At 40.5% G+C, this 20,980-nt stretch overlaps 1 protein-coding gene across 2 annotated transcripts; it reads left to right on the top strand.

Moving 5' to 3' along the window:
* On the top strand, positions 7,161–13,307 carry LOC18766980. Of its 2 annotated transcripts, none has more exons than XM_020570239.1 (9): positions 7,161–7,498; positions 7,614–7,735; positions 7,970–8,177; positions 8,266–8,791; positions 8,900–9,151; positions 9,266–9,454; positions 9,543–9,617; positions 9,737–12,235; positions 12,789–13,307. In XM_020570239.1, the coding sequence occupies exons 1-9, from the start codon at positions 7,320–7,322 to the stop codon at positions 13,089–13,091; spliced, it is 4,353 nt and encodes a 1,450-aa protein (XP_020425828.1). In that variant the 5' UTR covers positions 7,161–7,319; the 3' UTR covers positions 13,092–13,307. The 2 variants fall into 2 exon arrangements, with proteins under 2 accessions (XP_020425828.1, XP_020425827.1); XM_020570238.1 differs by having other exon boundaries at positions 9,266–9,457.

Here is a 20,980-nt window from a genome sequence, read left to right as displayed (position 1 = left end):
ACTCCATCATGCTTACTCTGTGTTCGGGGAAGCTTGAACACAAAATCCATCGTAATCCGCTCCTACTTCCATTCAGGAATCGGAAGTGGTTGCAATAGCCCTGATGGTTTCTGCCACTCAGCTTTCACTTGCTGACAAATTAGGCACCTTCTGACATACTCTGCTATTTCTTTCTTCATAAAAGGCCACCAGTAGTGCTCTTTCAGAGTATGATACATTTTTGTGCTTCTAGGGTGCATTTCAAAAACTGACTCATGGGCCTCCTCAAGAATCTCCCTTTTTAAAACTTCATCATTAGGGACATATAACCTGTTACCTACCATTAACGCTCCATCATTTCTTACTGAACAATCAGTTCTGTTGCCATTCTCAACCTTCACTCGTAGCGTGCAAATCAAAGGATCTTGGGATTGAGCTACGAGTATTCGTTCTACTAGCACTGGTCTCACATGGAGAGTAGCTAACAGTGCTCCCTGATTATCCATATCCAGCCCAACTCTGAGCTCCCTCATTTCTACCATCAATGGCAAATACCTCCCTCGGAGATAAGCTACAGATCCCGAAGATTTCCTACTGAGTGCATCCGCGACGACATTAGCTCTTCCCGGGTGATGCTCGATGGTACAGTCATAATCTTTTATCAACTCTAACCATCTTCTTTGCCTCAAATTCAATTCCTTCTGGGTGAATAAATACTTTAAACTTTTGTGATCTGTAAAGATCTTGCATGTTTCCCCGTAAAGATAATGCCGTCAAATCTTTAAGGCAAAAACTACTGCAGCAAGTTCCAAATCATGAACATGATAATTCAACTCATGCTTCTTCAGTTGTCTAGAAGCATAAATGATCACCCTACCATGCTGCATCAGCACACATCCAAGTCCTTGTTGAGATGCATCACTGTAGATAACGAAGTTCCCACTATCATCCGGAAGTGCTAAAACCGGAGCAGTGGTCAACCTGGCCTTGAGTTTGATGAAACTCTCCTCACACTTATCTGACCACGCAAACTTAACTCCTTTCCTTGTCAAATAGGTGAGAGGCGTCGCTATGGTGGAGAACCCTTCCACAAAGCGACGGTAATACCCGGCTTACCCAAGAAAACTCCGTATCTCAGTAATACTGGTTGGTCGTGGCCAATTCACTACTGCTTCAATCTTTTGGGGATCAACATAAATGCCTTCTGCAGAGATCACATGCCCCAAGAAACTAACTTTGTCTAACCAAAACTGACACTTGCTGAATTTGGCATAAAGTTGCCTCCTTCTCAGAGTCTTCAACACAATGTCTAAATGCTTCATATGTGCCTTCTGACTCTTAGAATACACCAGAATGTCATCTATGAACACAGTCACGAAGCGATCTAAGTAACGTCGAAACACTTTGTTCATGAGGTCCATAAATGCAGCTGGCGCATTAGTTAATCCAAATGGCATCACCAGGAACTCATAGTGCCCATACCTCGTTCGAAACGCTGTTTTAGGCACATCCTCTTCTTTAATCCGTAACTGATGATATCCAGACCTCAAATCAATCTTAGAAAATACCTTGGTACCCTTCAGCTGATCGAACAAATCATCAATGCGAGGCAATGGATATCTATTCTGCACTGTGACCTTGTTCAGTTATCTGTAGTCAATGCATAACCTCATGGTGTCATCCTTCTTCTTAACAAATAACACTGGAGCGCCCCAAGGAGAAAAACTAGGTCGGATGAAACCTTTATCTACTAGCTCCTGCAACTGAGTATTTAACTCCCTCAACTCTGTTGGCGCCATTCTGTACGGTGCCTGAGAAATAGGATTCGTTCCTGGAGCGAGCTCAATAATGAACTCGATCTCCCTATGAGGAGGTAATCCAGGAAGATCCTCGGGGAATACATCTGGAAATTCCTGTACCACTGGAATATCGTTCAATCTCAGCCCATTATCTCTGGTATCAAGTACATGCGCTATATATCCTGAGCACCCTTTTCTGAGCAACCGTTTTGCCGTCATAGCTGAAATGGGGCAAGATGGAAGTACTCTGCTCGCCATAAAAAGTTACTTCTGGTCGTCTGGGACTACGGAATACAACTTCTTTCCTGAAGCAATCTACTGAGGCACGATGTTTGGCCAACCAATCCATCCCTAAAATGACATCCAAGTTAACCATTCCCAAAGGAATTAAATCAGCCTCCAGAAATACATCTCTCACCATCACTATACTATCTCGATACACGGTACCTACCCTAAAAATCTCTCATGTAGGTACAGAGATCGCCAATTCGTTTTGCAGAGCTGAAAGTCTTACATTGGCATTGTGGGGAAAACTAGGTGTGACAAACGAGTGCGTAGCCCCAGGGTCAATCAAAATTCTAGCTGAAATTCCAAAGACCGGTAAAATACCTGTAATTACATCAGGTAATGCATGTGCCTCCTGCTCGGACATATTGTACACTCTGCCTGTGGCCTTGGAACATCCACCATGTCCCCTTTGCTGACTGCTGCCTCGATTGGCTACACTGGTCTGGGCCCCACCACTAGACGAAGTCTCCACAAACTGTGGTATCTCTTGTCAGTACCTCTTGCTGCACTACCCCCGGAGCTGTTCCTAGAACTGCCACTCTGGTTGGAACCTCCACTGGAATTGAATCCAGGTCGGTAACCTCCGTAGCTGCGGCCACTAGATGATCCCGAACTGTAACTGCCTCTCTTGGATGATCCCTGACTAGGACGGCCTATGTCAAACTGTTGCCTACGGGGTTCACCCCGTGTTCTGACCATCATCTGACTGCTCTCAATCAACGAGGCAGACATCACCAAATCACCAAAGTTAGTCAACCACTGACTGACCATGATATCTTGAATGGAAGCCTTTAACCTCATAGTGAAAAGTTGACGCTTCTTGATTTCATTCTCCACCAGTGGAAGACAATACTTAGACAGATCATTAAACTTTTTCTCGTACTCTAATACTGTCATTATCTCCTGTTCCAGCTGTAAAAACTCTTGCATCTTCACATTTTGGTAGGCTTGTGCATAGTACTGACTGTCAAATACGGCTCTAAATACTTGCCACGTAATGGCTAAAGGATCCTGATATCTCCTCTTAACCGAGTCCCACCAATGTCTGGCATTTCTGATCAAAAAGAAGGTAGCCAGAGTAACCCTGTAGTTCTGTGGAACAGCCATGACCTCCATGATCCGCTCCATCCTTTCTATCTATTCCTCAACTACCGCTGGGTTACCATCACCATCAAAATCAGTGGCCCCAATCCTCTTAGCTTGATCAGCATATCCCAGGGAGGGATCTCTGGATTGCCCAGTCCTGGATAAAGCCTGAGTCAGCAATTCCAAAGTCTGCAAGAAGTTGGGATCTCCCAGCATAGTAGGCACAACAGGTACGGCTCTTGACGGGCCTCCAACAACAGACTGCTCTACCGGTTCAGGTACCGGTGCAGGAATAGGAACTTCCTCCTGCTTGAGCTGGGGATCCTGTCCCCTTTGTCAAGATGACGGTCTAGTCCCTCTACGGACACCACCACGTTAGGGCCCATCTTTACTGTCACAAGAAACAGATTTTCAAGAAAACGGGAATGCACATAGTGCAAAGTCTACAGGAAATTAAACCTAATGCTCTGATACCAAGTTGACAGGACCCGACCCAAATTCAGCTTTGGAATCCGAGCCGGACCCTGTGTGTGTCCGACACTTGGCGGATGTCGGGCACGAATGACCTAATTGCCCTTCTATACAAAGCACGATAAAATAACAAGGTTGACTTCTACTGAAAAACCGGCAGAGTCTTCCTTGTAACTGGATCAATACCAAAACATTTATACCTGCCAAACAAGTATATATATACAACCAACTGCCAGCATACGTATATATACATTTCAATAGTTCAATTTTAAGTCTAGGGCAAAACATCAGAGCGACTACTAAGAATTTACAAAGGAATCAATTCTTTTACAAAACAAAAAGTCCTACATCAAAAGGAAGGCGCGGAAGGTGGAAAACGGCCCGGTGGTGGATCCCTGTGCACGCCTACTGCCTGGGGGCGCAAAACATTAAAAAGGGTGAGTGGACCCAAAAACAAAGTTTAGAAAATAGCATATGAACATACTAACCCCACTGTAAAAACAGTTATACAAACTGAATTATTCTCTTTATGTCTGAAATCAATGCACTCATATAATTATACATGTATACAAGCCAAGCATACTCATGGTCAACATTAATTTCTTAAGGCATTGAAAACAGTTTAAAATTACCACCTAGGTGTACCTCTTATTTCCGTCAATTCCTAATATCCATCAATTCCTTGCATCACCATGGGTGATACATACTCACAGGTCTCAGTGACACAAGGTCAGTCCGAGCCGCAACTCGCAGGATTCAGGGGACTGTAGTCAGCCTAATCCGCATTACTCGCTCCACACGAGTTTGGGTACCAAAGAACTCGTGGGGCAACTGTTAAGCATGCTAACTAAACCGAAGGCTACCAATAAAATTCGAAGGCAACATTTAATTTGAAGGCAACTTATTTACTAAAGGCAACATTTGTAGATCTGGGTACAAGGTGGTTTAGGAAAATATAAAATATTCAAAAGCATAGAACAGCTTATAACACTAATCTTTGAATAACATTTATTCAAGATCAATTACTGTAACTGAAACTGAACTGCTTAAATTCATTTATAAAAACAAAGAGTCCACTCACTGGTAGTCCGTGCTCGCTGGACCCCTTGAAGGTCCCTCCTGCGGGTCAACTGGTGCCCGGGTGCCTGATTTAATGACCATAATATTCTATTAATACAATATAGTATGAATTTAAAAACCCTAACCCCCAGCTCCTAGAAGTACGTGCGTCACATTAAAATTGGTCCTATGGTCATAAAAGCTTGGAATAGTTTAGCAGTATCTTGGGACTCAAAAAGGGTTTAGGTGCCAAAAAGTCAACCCGGGACCCCGCGGGTCCATGACCTCACAATTCTGATCCGGAAGCCGCTAGAAGGTCCAATACATCTAGGACACATGTCCCGAGGGTTTGGTCTCGATCGAACGGTCGGATTGATCACGATCGTACAATCGCACGATTTCTAAACCCTAGCCCTAGGGTTCGCGATTTCGGAGTATCCGGGACTCCGATTCACGATCCGTCAACTCCTACACGATTCTGAAATTTTCTAGAGTCACATATCTGAAAAAGATTATGATCCAACTGCTCAACAATATTGAACTCGGAAATCGCACAATATGTAAAATTCGTTCGAGGCTCAAACGGTATCCAAATTGCGATTCGCGAATTCCTACGCGCTTGTGACAACTTAAGGATCTCATCGAGACATAGTGCCACTTCACTACCGTCGCCCACGCGCCGCCACACGCGCCGGAAGCTCTGGGTGTCCAAAGCGATTATGTATCGTCAGAAAATCTCAAAACCACGGCTCCAAACTCCTGTCCTAAGTATAACACCCTATTTGGAGCCACTTTTGTTCTTGGACCTACCCCAAAAACTGACCGGAAGTGGCCGAACTGGGAGGCTGAAAATCGGCCGAATTTCCAATTTCGAAATCAATTACCTACGTTCAAAATCGATGCAATCCTACCCAACCATCAGCTATAGCATGGAAAATAGGTAGAAATCCATACCTTACTCGTCAAATTTGGAGGAGAAATGAGGGAGAACGAACGGTTTGAATTTTCGAGAAAAACCACCGGAGTCTGCAAATTCCGGCGACACCGGCGGCGGAGTGGAGCGGCCGAGGGCTGGGACTTGTAGAGGATGATGAGCTGGTTCTTTTGGGACCAGTACCAACGAAGATGGCGGCTGGACATGGTGGCGGCGAGGAGAGAACCGATCGGCTGTGTAAGGGGAAGGGAATTGTCGCGACGGGAGAGAGAGAGAGAGAGAGAGAGAGAGAGAGAGAGAGAGAGAAACTGAGGGAGAAGAGAGAGAAATGAGGTTTTGAAAATCTGATTTTTCAAATTACCGTTTTGCCCCTGGAGTATTTTAACCGTATTTCCTTCGTTAAAGCTCCGATTCGAGTCCACTTCGTGTCTACGGACTCATTTCGTCGTGCTCTATGCGACAGTGTGTGTGAAAGTATCAAATTCCTTCAACTTTTCTTTAATAAAGTATTCCAAGGGCAAAATTGTCTTTTCTCCTTAATAAATTAAGAATTAAATAATAATTTAGGTTTGGGTTATTACATTTTTTCTCTTTTTTTTTTGGTCAAGAACATTAGTTTTTTCTCGGGCCATATATAGTAGGGGTGGTTGCGGTTCGATAATAACGAATTTTTCCCAGAACCGCAAACCGACCGACTATTTGCAGTAAGACGATTTTTGAAACCGCAAACCGACCGCTTCGCAAAAATCGGTCGGTTACCGTGAATTAACGGTTTAAATCGATTTGAATATTTTGGTCCTAAATTAGACAATTTTAGATCTTTAAGTGTGGTCTTTTTGTGTTATAAGCCTAGGTTTGATGTTTCTTTTGAAACTTTTTGAGTTCAAGCATAATTTAACCAAAAAATATAAATTCACAACCTCAACTTCTCAAGTATATATAAATTTACAACCTAAAGAAATAAATTCATAACCTCAACCTCAACTTCTCAAGCATTCACAACCTAAATAAAAATCAAATTCAAAGTTAATTAAAGTTACAAACCAAAAGGAGAACTCAAGTGTAGGTGGTGGTGAGTGGATTTTATTATAAGAAGAAGCCCTTTTTTATGAGTTGGAGTGGTGGTTGTGTTTCGGGTGTATTGGTTTGTGTTTGGGGATTAGAGGCATTAGGTGTGTTAGAGTGGCTAGACTCCATCTATAACACAACACAACACAAAAGCAACAATATAAAAGCATATTAATAATAAATTAAACTCAACCAAATTAAAACACAACATCTAACTACTAAGATGAAATTTTTAAAAAAATATATTTGTGGTTTGTGGTAACTGCGAGTTGCCAAAATCACATAATGCAACTGCAACTGCAACCGCAATTACGGTTCGGTTTCTAAAATCACAATTTTCGATCGGTTTTTAACTATTGTAGTTCCAATGCAGTATAATGTCGGTTGGTTTTTTGTGATTTTTGCGATTTTTTGGTTTAAAATGCCACACCTAATATATAGTCAGCTTTCGGATACATTATGCGAGAGCCAGTTCATTTCAGTGAAGTTTCCAGAAGAAGAAAGAGACCGTACCCAAAAGAAAAGCTTCAACCAGAGTCTGCAAAAGCTTGAGAAAGAAAAGAACGCAAATTTAAATTTGAAACCCTAGCTAGGGTTCGAGGTCTGCGATTGCACACTCAAAACAGAAGCCAGTGATGGAGAAACCATGGGCATCGGTAGCGTCAAGCTCAGAGGGATCTCGAGAGCTTCAGTGCATAGGCAAATTGGAAATCGAAAGGCCAAACCCCGTCGGCTTCCTCTGCGGCTCCATTCCTGTTCCCACAGACAAAGCCTTCCACTCTTTCGATTCTGCTCTCATTCCTTCCCGCCAAACGTCCGTACTTTCTTCCCCGCCTCTCTCTCTCTCTCTCTCCATGTTTTTATTTATTTATTTATAATTTTTTTTTTTTTTTTGAGTTTGATATTATGGGTTTGATTTTTGGTTGCAGAGTGAGTGCTCCGCGGTATCGAATGCTTCCGACGGAGACAGACCTCAACAGTCCTCCACTGCTTTCAAATTTCCCGGACAAGGTTCTTCCCATTGCTGCCATGCACTCCAAGGCCGCTGGAGGTATGTACATTTCTCTTTCAATTTCAAAACTGATTAACATTTAGTTTCAGTTTCTAACAATTTTATGGAATATGTGGTAGTATTGGAATTTGACGGTCATATTTTGCTTCATAGTTTAATAGACATAGGCTAATAGTAATAGGCATTTAATTATTGATGGCATTTTACTTACCTAATTTGATTTCTGAAGCTGTAACATGGATGGTGTTATTTTTGGTGCTTTCACTTTGGCAGATATAGCATGGGATGGTGGTACTGTTACATCAAATCTCGCTAGGAAATGTGAGGCCCTTGCTGTGTCTGGTTTGGTTGAGTATGGGGATGAGATTGATGTCATTGCTCCAGCTGACATTCTGAAGCAGATCTTTAAAATGCCATATTCCAAGGCTCGATTATCGATTGAAGTTCATCGTATTGGACAGACACTTGTTCTGAATACCGGGTTTGTATTTGCTAATGCGGTATTTTATTTGTCCTCCATTTAAAAAGAAAAAGAAACTCATCTGATCTGATCTTTTTCTGAAGTGTAGTCCTGATATTGAAGAGGGGGAAAAGTTAATAAGACGACGTAAAAATCAATCAAAGTGTGCAGATCAATCTCTGTTTTTAAATTTTGCTATGCATTCAGTTCGAATGGAAGCTTGTGATTGCCCACCAACTCATCATGTCCCATCAGCGGGGCAATCCAACTCTTCTGTTCTTCCTGGAGCAAATACTCAGTTTGTGGGACAGCATGAGAATGGTGTCGGGGATGAAGAATCAAATCATTGTCCAGAGTACACAGAGGTTAAAAGGGATGATTTCTTTTGGGACAGTAAGAAGGGTAAGAAAAATAAGGGACGCAATCCTGTTAAAAAGGCTTCACAAATTGGTGAGAAGTCCAGGTGCGCAATACAAGAGTCTGAAAAACATAGAAGAGTTGGTAATGATGGGTTTTTAAGGGTTTTGTTTTGGCAATTTCACAATTTCCGCATGCTCCTCGGAAGTGACTTGCTTCTATTCAGTAATGAAAAATATGTTGCTGTTAGCTTGCATCTCTGGGATGTTTCACGACAGGTTAAAGTGGCGTACTACAAATCTTGCCCTTTTCTTTCCTTTATTATTATTTTTTGCATACCAACTTTTTTTTTTTTTTTTTTTGCTTTTTTATTTCTCTGATAACAGGTTACACCATTAACTTGGCTTGAAGCCTGGCTTGATAATGTCATGGCGAGTGTGCCTGAGATGGCCATCTGTTATCATGAAAATGGTGTTGTCCAGGGCTATGAGCTTCTGAAAACAGATGATATATTTCTACTAAAGGGGATCTCTGAGGATGGCGCTCCTGCTTTTCATCCTTATGTGGTACAGCAAAATGGCCTTTCTGTTCTGAGGTTCCTTCAAGAAAACTGCAAGCAAGATCCTGGAGCTTATTGGGTACTGACGTGATTTAATTTTTTGTGAAACTGGGTTTTCGTTTATTTTCTTTTTCGTTTGAGCTTTATTGTTGAAATTTCAATGCTAACATTCATTAACTTTTCAAAATTTCAGCTGTATAAAAGTGCTGGGGAAGATGTCATTCAGCTCTTTGATCTTTCTGTGATTCCTAAGAGTCGTTCTTCTAATGATTGTGATGATAGCCCAAGCTCCCTGCCTTCTGTATTGCATCAAGGGAGAAGTGATTCCCTGTATTCATTAGGGACTCTATTGTATCGAAGTGCTCACAGGCTTTCACTTTCAGTGGTGTGGAAGAAATATGTCTATTGTATTTGGTACATTCACCTGATCCTGTTATAAGTTGTTACTAATTTATTTTGAATTTCTGCAGGCTCCAAATAATATGGCAAAGTGTGCCAGGTTCTTCCAAAAATGTTTGGAACTCCTAGATGAGCCAGATCATTTGGTACTGTGTTATGTTTCTTTGTTTTTTTTTTTTTTTGGTTACTAATTCAGGATTTTTTTTAAAAATTAATTTAAGTCACAAGTAAAATGGTAACTTATAATTGATGTACTGCTGAATAGGTTGTACGTGCATCTGCACATGAACAATTTGCGAGGCTTATTTTGAACCATGATGAAGAGCTGGAATTAACGTCTGACGCTCTGCCTGTAGAATGTGAACTTATAGTTACTGATGCTGAGGAAGATTCTTCGGACTTTTTGAGTAGCATTTCTGAATTGTCAGTCCATGAACCAGTACCCTCCCTTGTTGGAGAGGAAAATTCATGTGAAGATGGACAGAGTTTTCAAGATTCAGTACGTGATGCTTCTGTAAAGATGACTTTAGAAGCAAATGCATATTCTCCAAGAAAATTGTTAGCAGCAGGTGGCACGGACATCGGAGGTTCCACAGAAGCTGTACTAAGTTCCTCTGGCGATGAAAGCTCTGAAGTTGGCAAATTGCCTGCAACAACCACACATGTAGTTCAAACGGTTGCCGAACCAATCTCCTCTAAACTAGCTGCAATACATCATGTTTCTCAGGCTATTAAATCTGTTAGATGGATGCGCCAACTGCAGACTACGGAATCCAAGTTGATGGGCCAGGACAATGAAACCCATGATAGGCCACCTTCATGTGTTAATCTTTCCGTTTGTGCATGTGGTGATGCTGACTGTATTGAAGTTTGTGACATTCGGGAATGGCTTCCAACATCAAAATTGGACCATAAGCTGTGGAAACTTGTTCTTTTGCTTGGAGAATCGTATTTGGCACTTGGACAAGCTTATAAGGAGGATGGCCAGTTACATCAAGCTTTAAAGGTTGTAGAATTGGCCTGTTCTGTTTATGGATCCATGCCTCAACATCTTGAAGACACAAAATTCATTTCTTCCATGAGTAGTTGCTTTTCATCACAGACAAAATTCAGTTATACAAATAAAAAGACGAGATCATCTAATAGTGATCTGGAGGATCTGAGCTCCAACTCCAATGATGATTGTCTTTCGTTTGAGCAGTTCTCTTCCATCTACCTCTTCTGGGCCAAGGCATGGACACTAGTTGGAGATGTTTATGTTGAATTCCATATTGCCAAGGATAGTATGATCCCTGCACTGGAGAAGAGAAAATACTCTACCAGAGAGTTGAAAGTGTCATCTGAGGTTGTGAAAGAAGTGAAAAGGCTCAAGAAGAAGCTGGGACAGTATACGCAGAACTGCAGTTCGTGTTCTCTGGTAAATTGCAGCTGTCAGAGTGATAGGGCAAGCAGTGGTAGCAGTGCAAGTAGTAGTCGTCATGATATGCGCTCGGTAACTTGTGGCAGGAAATACAGTAAAAGATCATATACTAAGAGCAACGCCTACCCACTTTTAAGAGACCCTGAAGATGATAATCTTTGTTTGAAAATGGAGAACAGAAATGTTTCTGATTGTGAATATTTACACCAAAATAGTAATGGCGAAACCACAGTACAATCTTCTAACAATTTGGAAGGCATCCTAGAGATGCATGATATGGGGTCGACACTGGCCTCTCAATCTAATGCTGCTTTGAGAGAACCAACAAAAGTGAAAAATGGTGGGATATTCAAGTACCTTGGAGGTCCTGCGGTTGGAGATGCTGAAAGCAATCTTTCAGAAGCCCTATGCTGTTATGAAGAAGCTAGAAAGGCATTAGGTGGTCTTCCATCTAATTCAGCAGAATTACAATCTATAATGAAAAAGAAAGGGTGGGTATGCAATGAACTGGGTCGAAATAGGCTTGGGAGGAAAGAACTAAACAAAGCTGAATTTGCTTTTGCTGATGCTATAAAAGCATTCAGGGAAGTCTCTGATCATACCAATATCATATTAATAAACTGTAACTTGGGCCATGGAAGACGGGCATTGGCAGAAGAGATGGTATCAAAGATTGATAGTCTCAAGACGCATGCAATCTTTCGAACTGCATACAACCATGCATTAGAGACTGCAAAATTAAAATATAGTGAATCACTTAAATATTATGGGGCAGCAAAAGTGGAACTCAATGCGTTTGTTGAAGAGGCTGCTGGCCCTGAATTAAACAATTTGAGGACTGAGGTATATACACAATTTGCTCATACGTATCTGAGGCTCGGAATGCTCTTGGCAAGAGAAGATATATCTGTGGAAGTTTATGAAGCTGGAGTCTTGGGAGATGTGCATGTTGATTCCACTAGCCCTAGTGGCAGAAAATCAAGAAAAGAATCACGTAAGCATGAGATTTCAGCCAATGCTGCCATTAGGGAGGCACTGTCTCTTTATGAATCATTAGGCGAATTACGGAAACAGGAGGCTGCATATGCCTATTTTCAGCTGGCTTGCTACCAAAGGGATTGTTGTTTGAAGTTCTTAGAGCCAGACCATAAGAAAAGCAGCTTATCTAAAGGTGAAAACACTATTGTCCAACGGGTCAAGCAGTACGCAGCCTTGGCAGAGAGGAACTTGCAAAAGGCCATGGATTTCTATGGCCCCAAGACGCATCCTACCATGTACCTGACTATTCTTATAGAAAGATCAGCTCTTTCACTGAGCCTTTCAAGCCCTTTACACTCAAATGCAGTATGTTCTTGAACTTAATACTTACTGAAAATTTTGAATTTCTCTTATTACAAATAATATTTATTCACCCCTTTTTGAAACTCAGACAAAGACTGAAAAGTATATGGTATACATATGCATGCATGGATTGCACCACATTTTAGGGATTGGATAGGCGAATTGAATGCTAAGAAGGGGATTTTATTCTTGAATTGTTCCTTTTTATAGAACTCTTATGATCTCATCCTTTTGACTGTTGGCTTCAGCATTTTGATTCATCTTGATGATTCACTTGCTGACTTGTTTCGTTTATCATCTTGAGGTCCAGCAACATGTACTCGTGTATTTATGTTGTCCTTTGCACTTACTAAATATTTGTTATAGAAAATTTTAAAAAAAAAATGTTAGCAGGGAGTTTTAACCTATGTATTTAGGCATGTTAAGCATTTTATTGTTCTCCGGCAACATGAATAAGTAAGAAAATCTAGCGTTATAATCTGCCATGAATTGAAGCCTCCTTATTGTTGTTCACACTCAAATACGGAATGAGGCTGAAATGTTGCTTGTTTTCCAGATGTTGGAATCAGCTCTGTCTTACATGCTCGAAGGACGGTATGTGTCAGAAACAGATTCGGACTCTTCGAAAACTGATCATTCTGAGGTACTTGCCAAGTTTTGGAGTCAGTTGCAGATGCTTTTGAAGAAGATGTTGGCTGTGGCACTTGCTGCACGTGTGAACAAATCTCCTGTTTCTCAGCCACCTTCAATATCCAACAGGTGTGGAGATGCTGAAAAGCTGAGGGAGCTTTACAAAATCTCTCTCAAGTCCACCAAGTTAAGTCAATTGGATGATATGCACTCCTTGTGGACATCATAATCTGGGAACTTGTCTGTGCACGACAGCCTTATTGTAATTATGTGGCGATAACAGGTGGAGAGAGAGCTTGGGTTTGTAATGTATTGTAATATGCTCTGCATAATATTGTCTATAGAAAGAATTGTAAAAAGAAAAATCCGAACAAATATTTGGTAAATATGAGCTTTTTGAATTCTGGTAATACTAGTAATAATATTTCTTGGAGTATTTTGTCATAGACTAATGATACCCAGAGGCTTCTTCTTCAACTTGAGCATTTTTTAACTTCTATATGTTTTTAGAGAAGAAAATATTGTTGGAACTTCTAGGGCTTGTTTGATAGGGAGGACTAGACTAGACTAGCAAAATGCCTACATTTCATGTGCATTCAAGCCATAATATGGATATGTTGTTTAATTTCAAGGAAGAATAGAGACTATTTATAAGAGGTTGATGACTAAAATTTATTCCCTTAATTCCCTTGAAAATGGTGAGATTAAGAGGGATTAGTTTAGGGTTTAGGGTTTAGGTGTGCCTTTTATACTTTGTTTTTCTTGCTGTTGACCCAAATCTCCTCAAATCTCCTCTCCCACTCCACCTCCCTTCACCCCATTTCTCTACCCCTCCCATGAACTCTTTAACCTTAAACACCTTCCTTTTTCCTTGGATCTGCTTGGTTGTCTCAGGGTTTGTTGCTACTGTTCATCTCATACAACCCATCCTCAGATCTGAGCTTTTGTTATGGAGGAGTTGGCTCTATAGTTTAATGGTCAATTTAGACCAATCCATGGATCATTTGAGCTTGATGCATAGTGGTGGCTTGCTTCCCCGAATCCACACTCTTCAGATCTCCTTTGTCGGTTGTTGGTCCTATCCTTAACAACTAAAATGAGTTATTAAAAATAGCAACTTTAATTCTCGCAAGTGCACGAACCGTTTATAGTATAGCTTATGTAAATACGAGGTCGATTCCACGGAGAATGATAACTTGGTTCCAAGTTAAATTACTTAGAATGCTGGAAAAACAGAAAACAAATAAAACTGACTGACTAACTAAAGGCAAGGTCGAATTCAACAATGCCTCTTGCTAATTACTCAAGGTCTAGGACAGAATCCTAGCACCACACAAGCACTCAAAATTGGGGGTTTTGTTGTTGAAATGAAAACAAGAAAGTGAAATGAAAGTGCTGGAAAGTAAACACTGGCAACAATCAAGAAGTTGTGAAACAATGATTGAAAGTTGTTAGAGCCTTGGAATCTACCACTAGTCTTCCTATTCAAGTTATGAATGCATAAAAATTGACTCAAGCTTCATCAACAATAGATTATCGCATACAAGCCTATCGTATCTAGGTGCAGGATGCATGATTCTCCTAAGGCATGTGATTGTGCATGGTATTTATACAACACGTGATCTCTAATATGCAACCTAAACATGGTATCTACTTAGAATAAAGTATACAAGAGTCATTAAGCTCCTTGAGAATATGATAATCACACAAGTCCTAGAATATGGTATCTGTCCTAGTCAACCTATGGTTATTAACCCCTTGAATGATTCTTAGGCCATTCATATGTTGCTTGTGAAAGGAGAGTAGAATTGGTGAATCTAAACCCCTTCCCAACCTGTGCTAGATGCATAAAATCCTAGTTAGCTACTCCAAGAAAACATACATCAAGCACATAATAAACTGGAGATTAACAACTTGATAATGAAAGCAAGGAAATCCATTAACTATAAAATCATCCATAACATTGAATATTCATGACTAGGGCTTTATCCTAAGCCCTAACTAAATGGATTAATTAGACATAACTATGAATATAGAAAATAAGAAATACATAGATAGAATAAAGAGAAGAGAAGAACTAGCTGGTGGCAACAAGGTAGTTCCCAGGACAGCTCCAAGGTCTCCCTCCTTTGCAACTAGCTCCCTTCTCTCTTATGGTGAATGATGGAATTTGAATGTGTGTGTGAGTAATGGATGAAAATGAATCTCTCTCTCTATCTCCCTTTTTGAATGAGCGTGCAGCTCTCCATCTATTGAGTGCCAATTTCGTCCTCCCCTCTAGCTGGTGAAACACACCTCTCTTAGCTGCTCCCAATTGCCTCAGCTGCCCAATAAAAGCCAATTGCTCCAGCTGCCCAATAAATGCTTTGGTGAACTATTCTTGGTCTCTTTATGGCAAGCTTGACTTTTGTTCATCTTTCTGAGTTCCCAAGCTGATTTGTCTCCCATGTGTGGCTGCTCTTATGTGTAGCACATGGCTCTAGGGATGTAGCCACATTAAATGTGATGGCAGCCAATTATGACTTTTCTGTGAACTTGGTTGAGTCTTTGACGTGCTGAGGGCTCCAGATTTATTCAATTGGGCTGAAATTTGGATATGTCGTAATAGACATCCATTAGAACAACGTCTATCAAGGATGTCTCCTCATCCGACCTGTGTAATTTGTTAAATAAGGTCTGCAAGATGACCTATGAAACTGGACTGACAAGGAGTGTGGCCCAAATTGGGTTTGTCTTTAAGCCCATATTTCTCTTATCCCAATCAGCCCTTAACAAGCATGGATTGCATCAAATGTGATCTTGCTGTCTTAACCTACAAAACAAATAAAAAGAGGTAAGTGACTTAAAATAAAGAGAAACTAAGTAAAGTCACTAAGTAAAGAAGGCATGCGAATGTATGAAATTATGAACTTATCAACAAACCTCATGGACCTTCCTCTATTGGCGGCTATGGCAGATCTGGTGGCAGTGGCAACTGCTTAGTTTTTGGGTGTGATTTTAGGGTTTGTCTGTGTCTTAGGGTTTTTTGTTGTGTTGGGCCTAAATTATGTGTATTATGGTTGGGCTTTTATTTTGTTTGGTTGTGCATTGTTCTGTTTGTTGTATTTGGCTTGTTTGTAACTTGTTAAGGTAATGAAATCTTCATTCCTTCGACCAAAAAAAGAAGAAGAAGAGGGATTAGTTTTAGTCATTATAACCTCTTATGAATAGTCCTCATTCATCTTTCAAGTTAGACAACAATATCCATATTATGCCTTGAATGCGCATGAAATGTAGGCAATTTTCTAGTCTAGTCTAGTCCTCCCTAACAAACGAGGCCCTATATTGCACTTTGAGATAAATGTTTTTCGCAATCTTATGTGGTCTCCAGTTAAACTTGTAGATATTACAGCATCCATGATGATGGCATTACATTCCACATTATTATTGTAGTTGAAATTGCATAACTAAATCCTAGAAGCTAGAGGAGGTTGAATAGGCTTTAATACAAATTTTAATCTTACCAACTTTAATCAAATGAATCATATTCAATTTTAAGTTCTCAAACAAAAAAACAAAACAAGCAAATAAAGTGGAAAGTTTATTCGCCTTCAGAGCCTTTGTAAATATGTATGCAATTTGATCTCCAGTTGGACAATACTGAACTTCAATCACCTTATCATTCACCAAGGCACGAATATAGTGAAACTTCACATTAATATGCTTAGTCCTCCCATGATAAACTGGGTTCTTTGACAAAGCTATTTCTGACTTATTATCACATAAAATTGTAGTGGGAATTTTCTGTTCATGGTGAAGAACTTCCATCAATTGACGTAGCCACACTGCTTGAGTTGCACAACTAGTGGCTGCATTATATTCTGCTTTGGTAGATGAAAGGGAAACAACTTGCTGCTTCTTTGATGACCAAGAAATAACTCCATACCCAATTTGAAAGGCATAGCCTGATGTACTTTTTGCTTTTTCAACATCACCAGCCCTATGTATATCCAACAAGCTTAACATGACAGTTAGCTTAATAGAAAATACGATCACCTTGAGTGCCTTTGACATACCTCAAGATTCATTTTGTTGCTTGCATGTGTGACTGGTGTGCAGCTTCCATAAATCTACTAATAAGCCCAACACCAAATGTGATATCAGGCCTAGTGGCAGGCAAATAATATAAACTTCTAACTAACAACTTGAAAAATGTAGGATTAACAAACTCTCCAACTCCATCTTTCTCAACAGGTGTCACGATTGGCTTACAAGACTCCATTTTAAAACGTTTGAGGATGTCACAACATATTTCCTTGGGGACATAAAAGTCCCTTGTTCTGTTTGCATCTCCTCAATGCTAAGAAAGTAAGACATCAACCCCATATCAGTCATCTCAAATTGAGATGCTAAAGCCTCCCTGAATTCTGCAACCAATCTCATATTATTGCTTGTAATTATCAAGTCATCCACATACACACAAACAATAGTGACATCCCCTTGCTGATTATTTTTTACATACAAAGTATGTTCATATGGGCACCTTTGAAACTTATGCTCCTTGAAATAGGAATCAATTTTGGTGCACCATGCTCTTGGAGCCTGTTTAAGGTCATACAAAGCCTTTTTCAGCTTATGCACCATGTCATCTTGCCCTTCTTTCACATAACCCTCTAGTTGTTCAAGATAAACCACTTCTTCTAAGGTTCTATTCAAAAGGGCTGATTTTACATCCATTTGGAATATCTTCCAAGCATTATGGGCAGCGAGAGAAATAACCATTCTAACAGTATCAACCCTAGTAACAGGAGCAAAAACCTCAAAATAATAAATACCTGGTTTTTGCTTGTAGCCTTTGGCTACTAACCTTGCCTTGAAGCGATCCACGTCTCCATTCGGCTTTGTACATTGTCTTGTATACCCATTTAACTTCAATGGGTATCTTCCCTTTAGGAAGATAAGTGAGCTCCCATGTGTTGGTGCCCGTTTGGCATTGTTTATTTGGGATGATAAGTGATTGTTTTAAAAATTTGGGAAGTCAAGCCTGTTTGGTAAACTATGAGAAAATCACTTCTTGTTAAAAATTGCTATGAGAGAAAGCTATAAAAGAAAGCAACTAATGAGGTGCTTTCATTTCCTAATTATGCGGGAATCAGTTTCGAAGAGGTGTTGGGTTTAATGATTATGTGGGAATCAATACCAACAACACTTCTAACAAAAAGTTTACCAAAAGCTAAACTACTTTCTCTCACAGCTGATTTCTCTCACAGCAAATATGACAGCGATTATTTTCACAGCACAGCAATGCCAAACTGGCCTTTATTCTTCTCAACTGCATGAATTTCTTCATTCATTGCTTTTATCCAATGTTCATGTTGACATGCCTCATCAAATGAAAGAGGATCACAATCTGCATACAAAGCAAAAAAGCACAATTTTTTCATTTGAAGGATCATCATCATTACCCATTTGATAATCCTAGAAGCGAGATGGCAGGCGATGTTCACGTGAAGGTCTTCTTCTTTTACTTCTTATGGTGCTTGAGCCACTGGAAATTAAGCCAATGAAGTTAAATTGTTGGATCATCTATATGATTGTCATTACCCAAATTGTTTGTCACCATAATGCAGGATTGTCTAGGCTTGTTGTAATCAAAGAGATTATTTATACTGTATGGCAAAAAAAAGGGTGGATGGGTTTGCTTGTTTGGATGGCATGGTGTCCTTCTTTGAATTTTGCTTGGCATGAAGCCCCCAAGCCAGCTTGTTGGGGCCAACAATTGGTTGTAGAGTTAGGTTATGTTCTCTTTGGCTTACTCGGGGTCGAGAAACAGAGTAGAGGCCTGCTTGTTTTTTTTTGTTTTTGTTTTTTTGTTCTCCTGCAACTTGCTTCAAAGAAGATCTCTGGAAGAAGCAAACTGAAGATGAGAAGGAAGAGGCAAAGCGAGTTGCTAGAAGAGATACATATAGCTTGTTTTCATCTAGATAAGTAACAAATAGTTTGTTTTCCTCCAAGAGGAAAACTGAAATTTACAGCAGCTTCTGGATTCTTGTCTCTCTCTTTTGCTTGGCATGAAGGCCCCAAGTCATTTGGAGTTTGCATGTGCAGTTTGCTATGATCAATTTAGCCCATATAGGCATTTTGCAAGATGTTTTGTCTGAGAATGTATATCTACAACATAAGAAAAAAATAATAGAAATGCTTTTGCATCCTTTTTTTATTTTATTTTAAGAATAATAGAACAAAGCAAAATCAAAGAGAATGCTCTTATCTTTAAATTTTGTTGTAGTGCAGTTGCATGAATTCAACTTTTAAAGCTTCTGATTTTTCAGGAGCCATGACAAGACTAATGGCCTAGTTCCCAGCAGAGTCACCATTTATGTTGGGGTCTTTTTCCGTCGAAAGGCTAGTCCGGGCTTATTGATTCCTGGACCACCATTGAGTGATGAATCAAGCCTTCATTGCCCCTTTTTCTGAGTTAGTGAGAACTAGGCCCAAAGCATCCCAAGGGAGAACAAGTCCCAGGGGAGTACTTTGTTCTTTTTCCAGGGACTGCGTGTTTTGTACTGATGTTTTGGACAGCTTGACGAAGAGTTTGAGATGGTGCATCGATGTTGCACAGGCTTGGCATGAGAGTTTGCTTTGGTGAATTAAGATACTATTAGGCTAGGCATGAGAGTTTGCTTTGGTGATTTAAGATACTATTAGGCTAGGCATGAGAGGTTTGTGGTGTGGGAGCTAAGAGAAAATGAGTATAAAGAAAAGATTAAGGCTTGAGATTTTAGGTTCTTTCGGCAGTTAGACGAAGAGCTTGCGATGTCTGCGTTTTCTTACCACAAAGGTAATGACTGTAATTTCAACTTAGCTTGAGAGGTTAGGTGTTTCAGATATGGGATGGAGCTTTTTGAGAGAGAGAGAGAGAGAGAGAGAGAGAGAGAGAGAGAGAGAGAGAGAGAGAGAGAGAGAGAGAGAAAGAGAGATGGGGATGAATGGATAAGTGGCTTGAATAGATTTTCCAACAGCTTGACGAATGCTTGTGCTAGGCTTGAGAGCATGGAGTATGGGAGCGAAAGACCCACAAGTTTAGCAAATGAGAATGCATGTGCTTGGCTTGGTGTTGGATATGCTTGAGTTTGGGTGTTGATAATTTGTTGTTTGTGGCTATGGCTATAGGGATTTAAGAGTTTCAAGAGAAGGAGGATGAGAGGAAAAGCTTGAGGTTTGAAGGCTATGGGGTTTACAGCTTGGGAGAAAGGAAAAGTGTGGAGTTATGCTTGGTGATGCTTTGTGGATTTAAGAGTTTCAAGAGAAGAAGGATGGAGGAAAAGCTTGAGGCTTCAAGGCTATGTTGTTTATAGCTTGAAATTTTATGAGGGAAGGAAAAGCTTGGAGTTATGCTTGGTGAGGCTTTATAGGGAAGATGGAGGATTTCAAGGCTAAGAAAGTAGAAGAAATGGTTGTGATAGCTGAGGAATGGCTGGGATGCCTGCTGGAATGCTTGTAGCAGCCGAAGGAAGGAAGGAAATTGGTCTAATGGTTGCTAGGGTGCTTGAGCAACCAAGAGATGTTGGTCGATAGTTGCTGGGATGCTTGCAGCACCCTTAGAATGGAGGGGATGGCTCAGAAATGACTATGATGGCTGCTGGAATGCTTGCAGCAGCTGAGGAAAGGTGAGTTCTTATGGTTGCTGAGAGGCTTGCAGCAACCAAGAGGGGTTGGTTTTGTCTGGGCAATGCATCCTAATTTATAGAAGGTGAAGACTCACTTTGGTTTCCAATAGGTAAAAGGAAGTGTTGGAGCTAGTCTATTTCCAACGATAAAAGGGAACATTGGGACATTCTTATTTCCAACAGGTAAAGCTAGGCATTGGAAAATGACTATTTCCTATGGGTAAAAGAAGCGTCGGAATTGGCTTGTTTCCAGTGGGTAAAAGGGAGTGCTTGAAGAATATCTCATTTGCTCACCCATATTGGAGAACTCCAAGTAATGGGCTTGGACTTTGGTGCTTTCAAGTAGCTAGCCCAAAGTCTCCATTATCCAAGAGCTTCCGTGGGCATTGTGGACCTCTGTAACCTTTCACACCACAATCCCTCGTGCAAGCCCAATAAACCAAATGACTTGGTTCACATGAGCTTGGTA

The sequence above is a fragment of the Prunus persica genome, chromosome G8 (genome assembly GCF_000346465.2).
Source record: "Prunus persica cultivar Lovell chromosome G8, Prunus_persica_NCBIv2, whole genome shotgun sequence".
In the NCBI taxonomy this organism is placed as follows: Eukaryota; Viridiplantae; Streptophyta; class Magnoliopsida; order Rosales; family Rosaceae; genus Prunus; species Prunus persica.
The sequence above is the reverse complement of the archived record's forward strand: the minus strand, read 5'-3'. Positions and strand labels throughout refer to the sequence as shown.

Coding starts and splice junctions, on each gene's coding strand:
- LOC18766980 (XM_020570238.1), top strand. CDS start 7,320: ATGGAGAAACCATGGGCATCGGTAGCGTCAAGCTCAGAGGGATCTCGA. Junction 9,618..9,736: donor TAGATGAGCCAGATCATTTG/GTACTGTGTTAT, acceptor ACTGCTGAATAG/GTTGTACGTGCATCTGCACA. Junction 12,236..12,788: donor GCCCTTTACACTCAAATGCA/GTATGTTCTTGA, acceptor CTTGTTTTCCAG/ATGTTGGAATCAGCTCTGTC.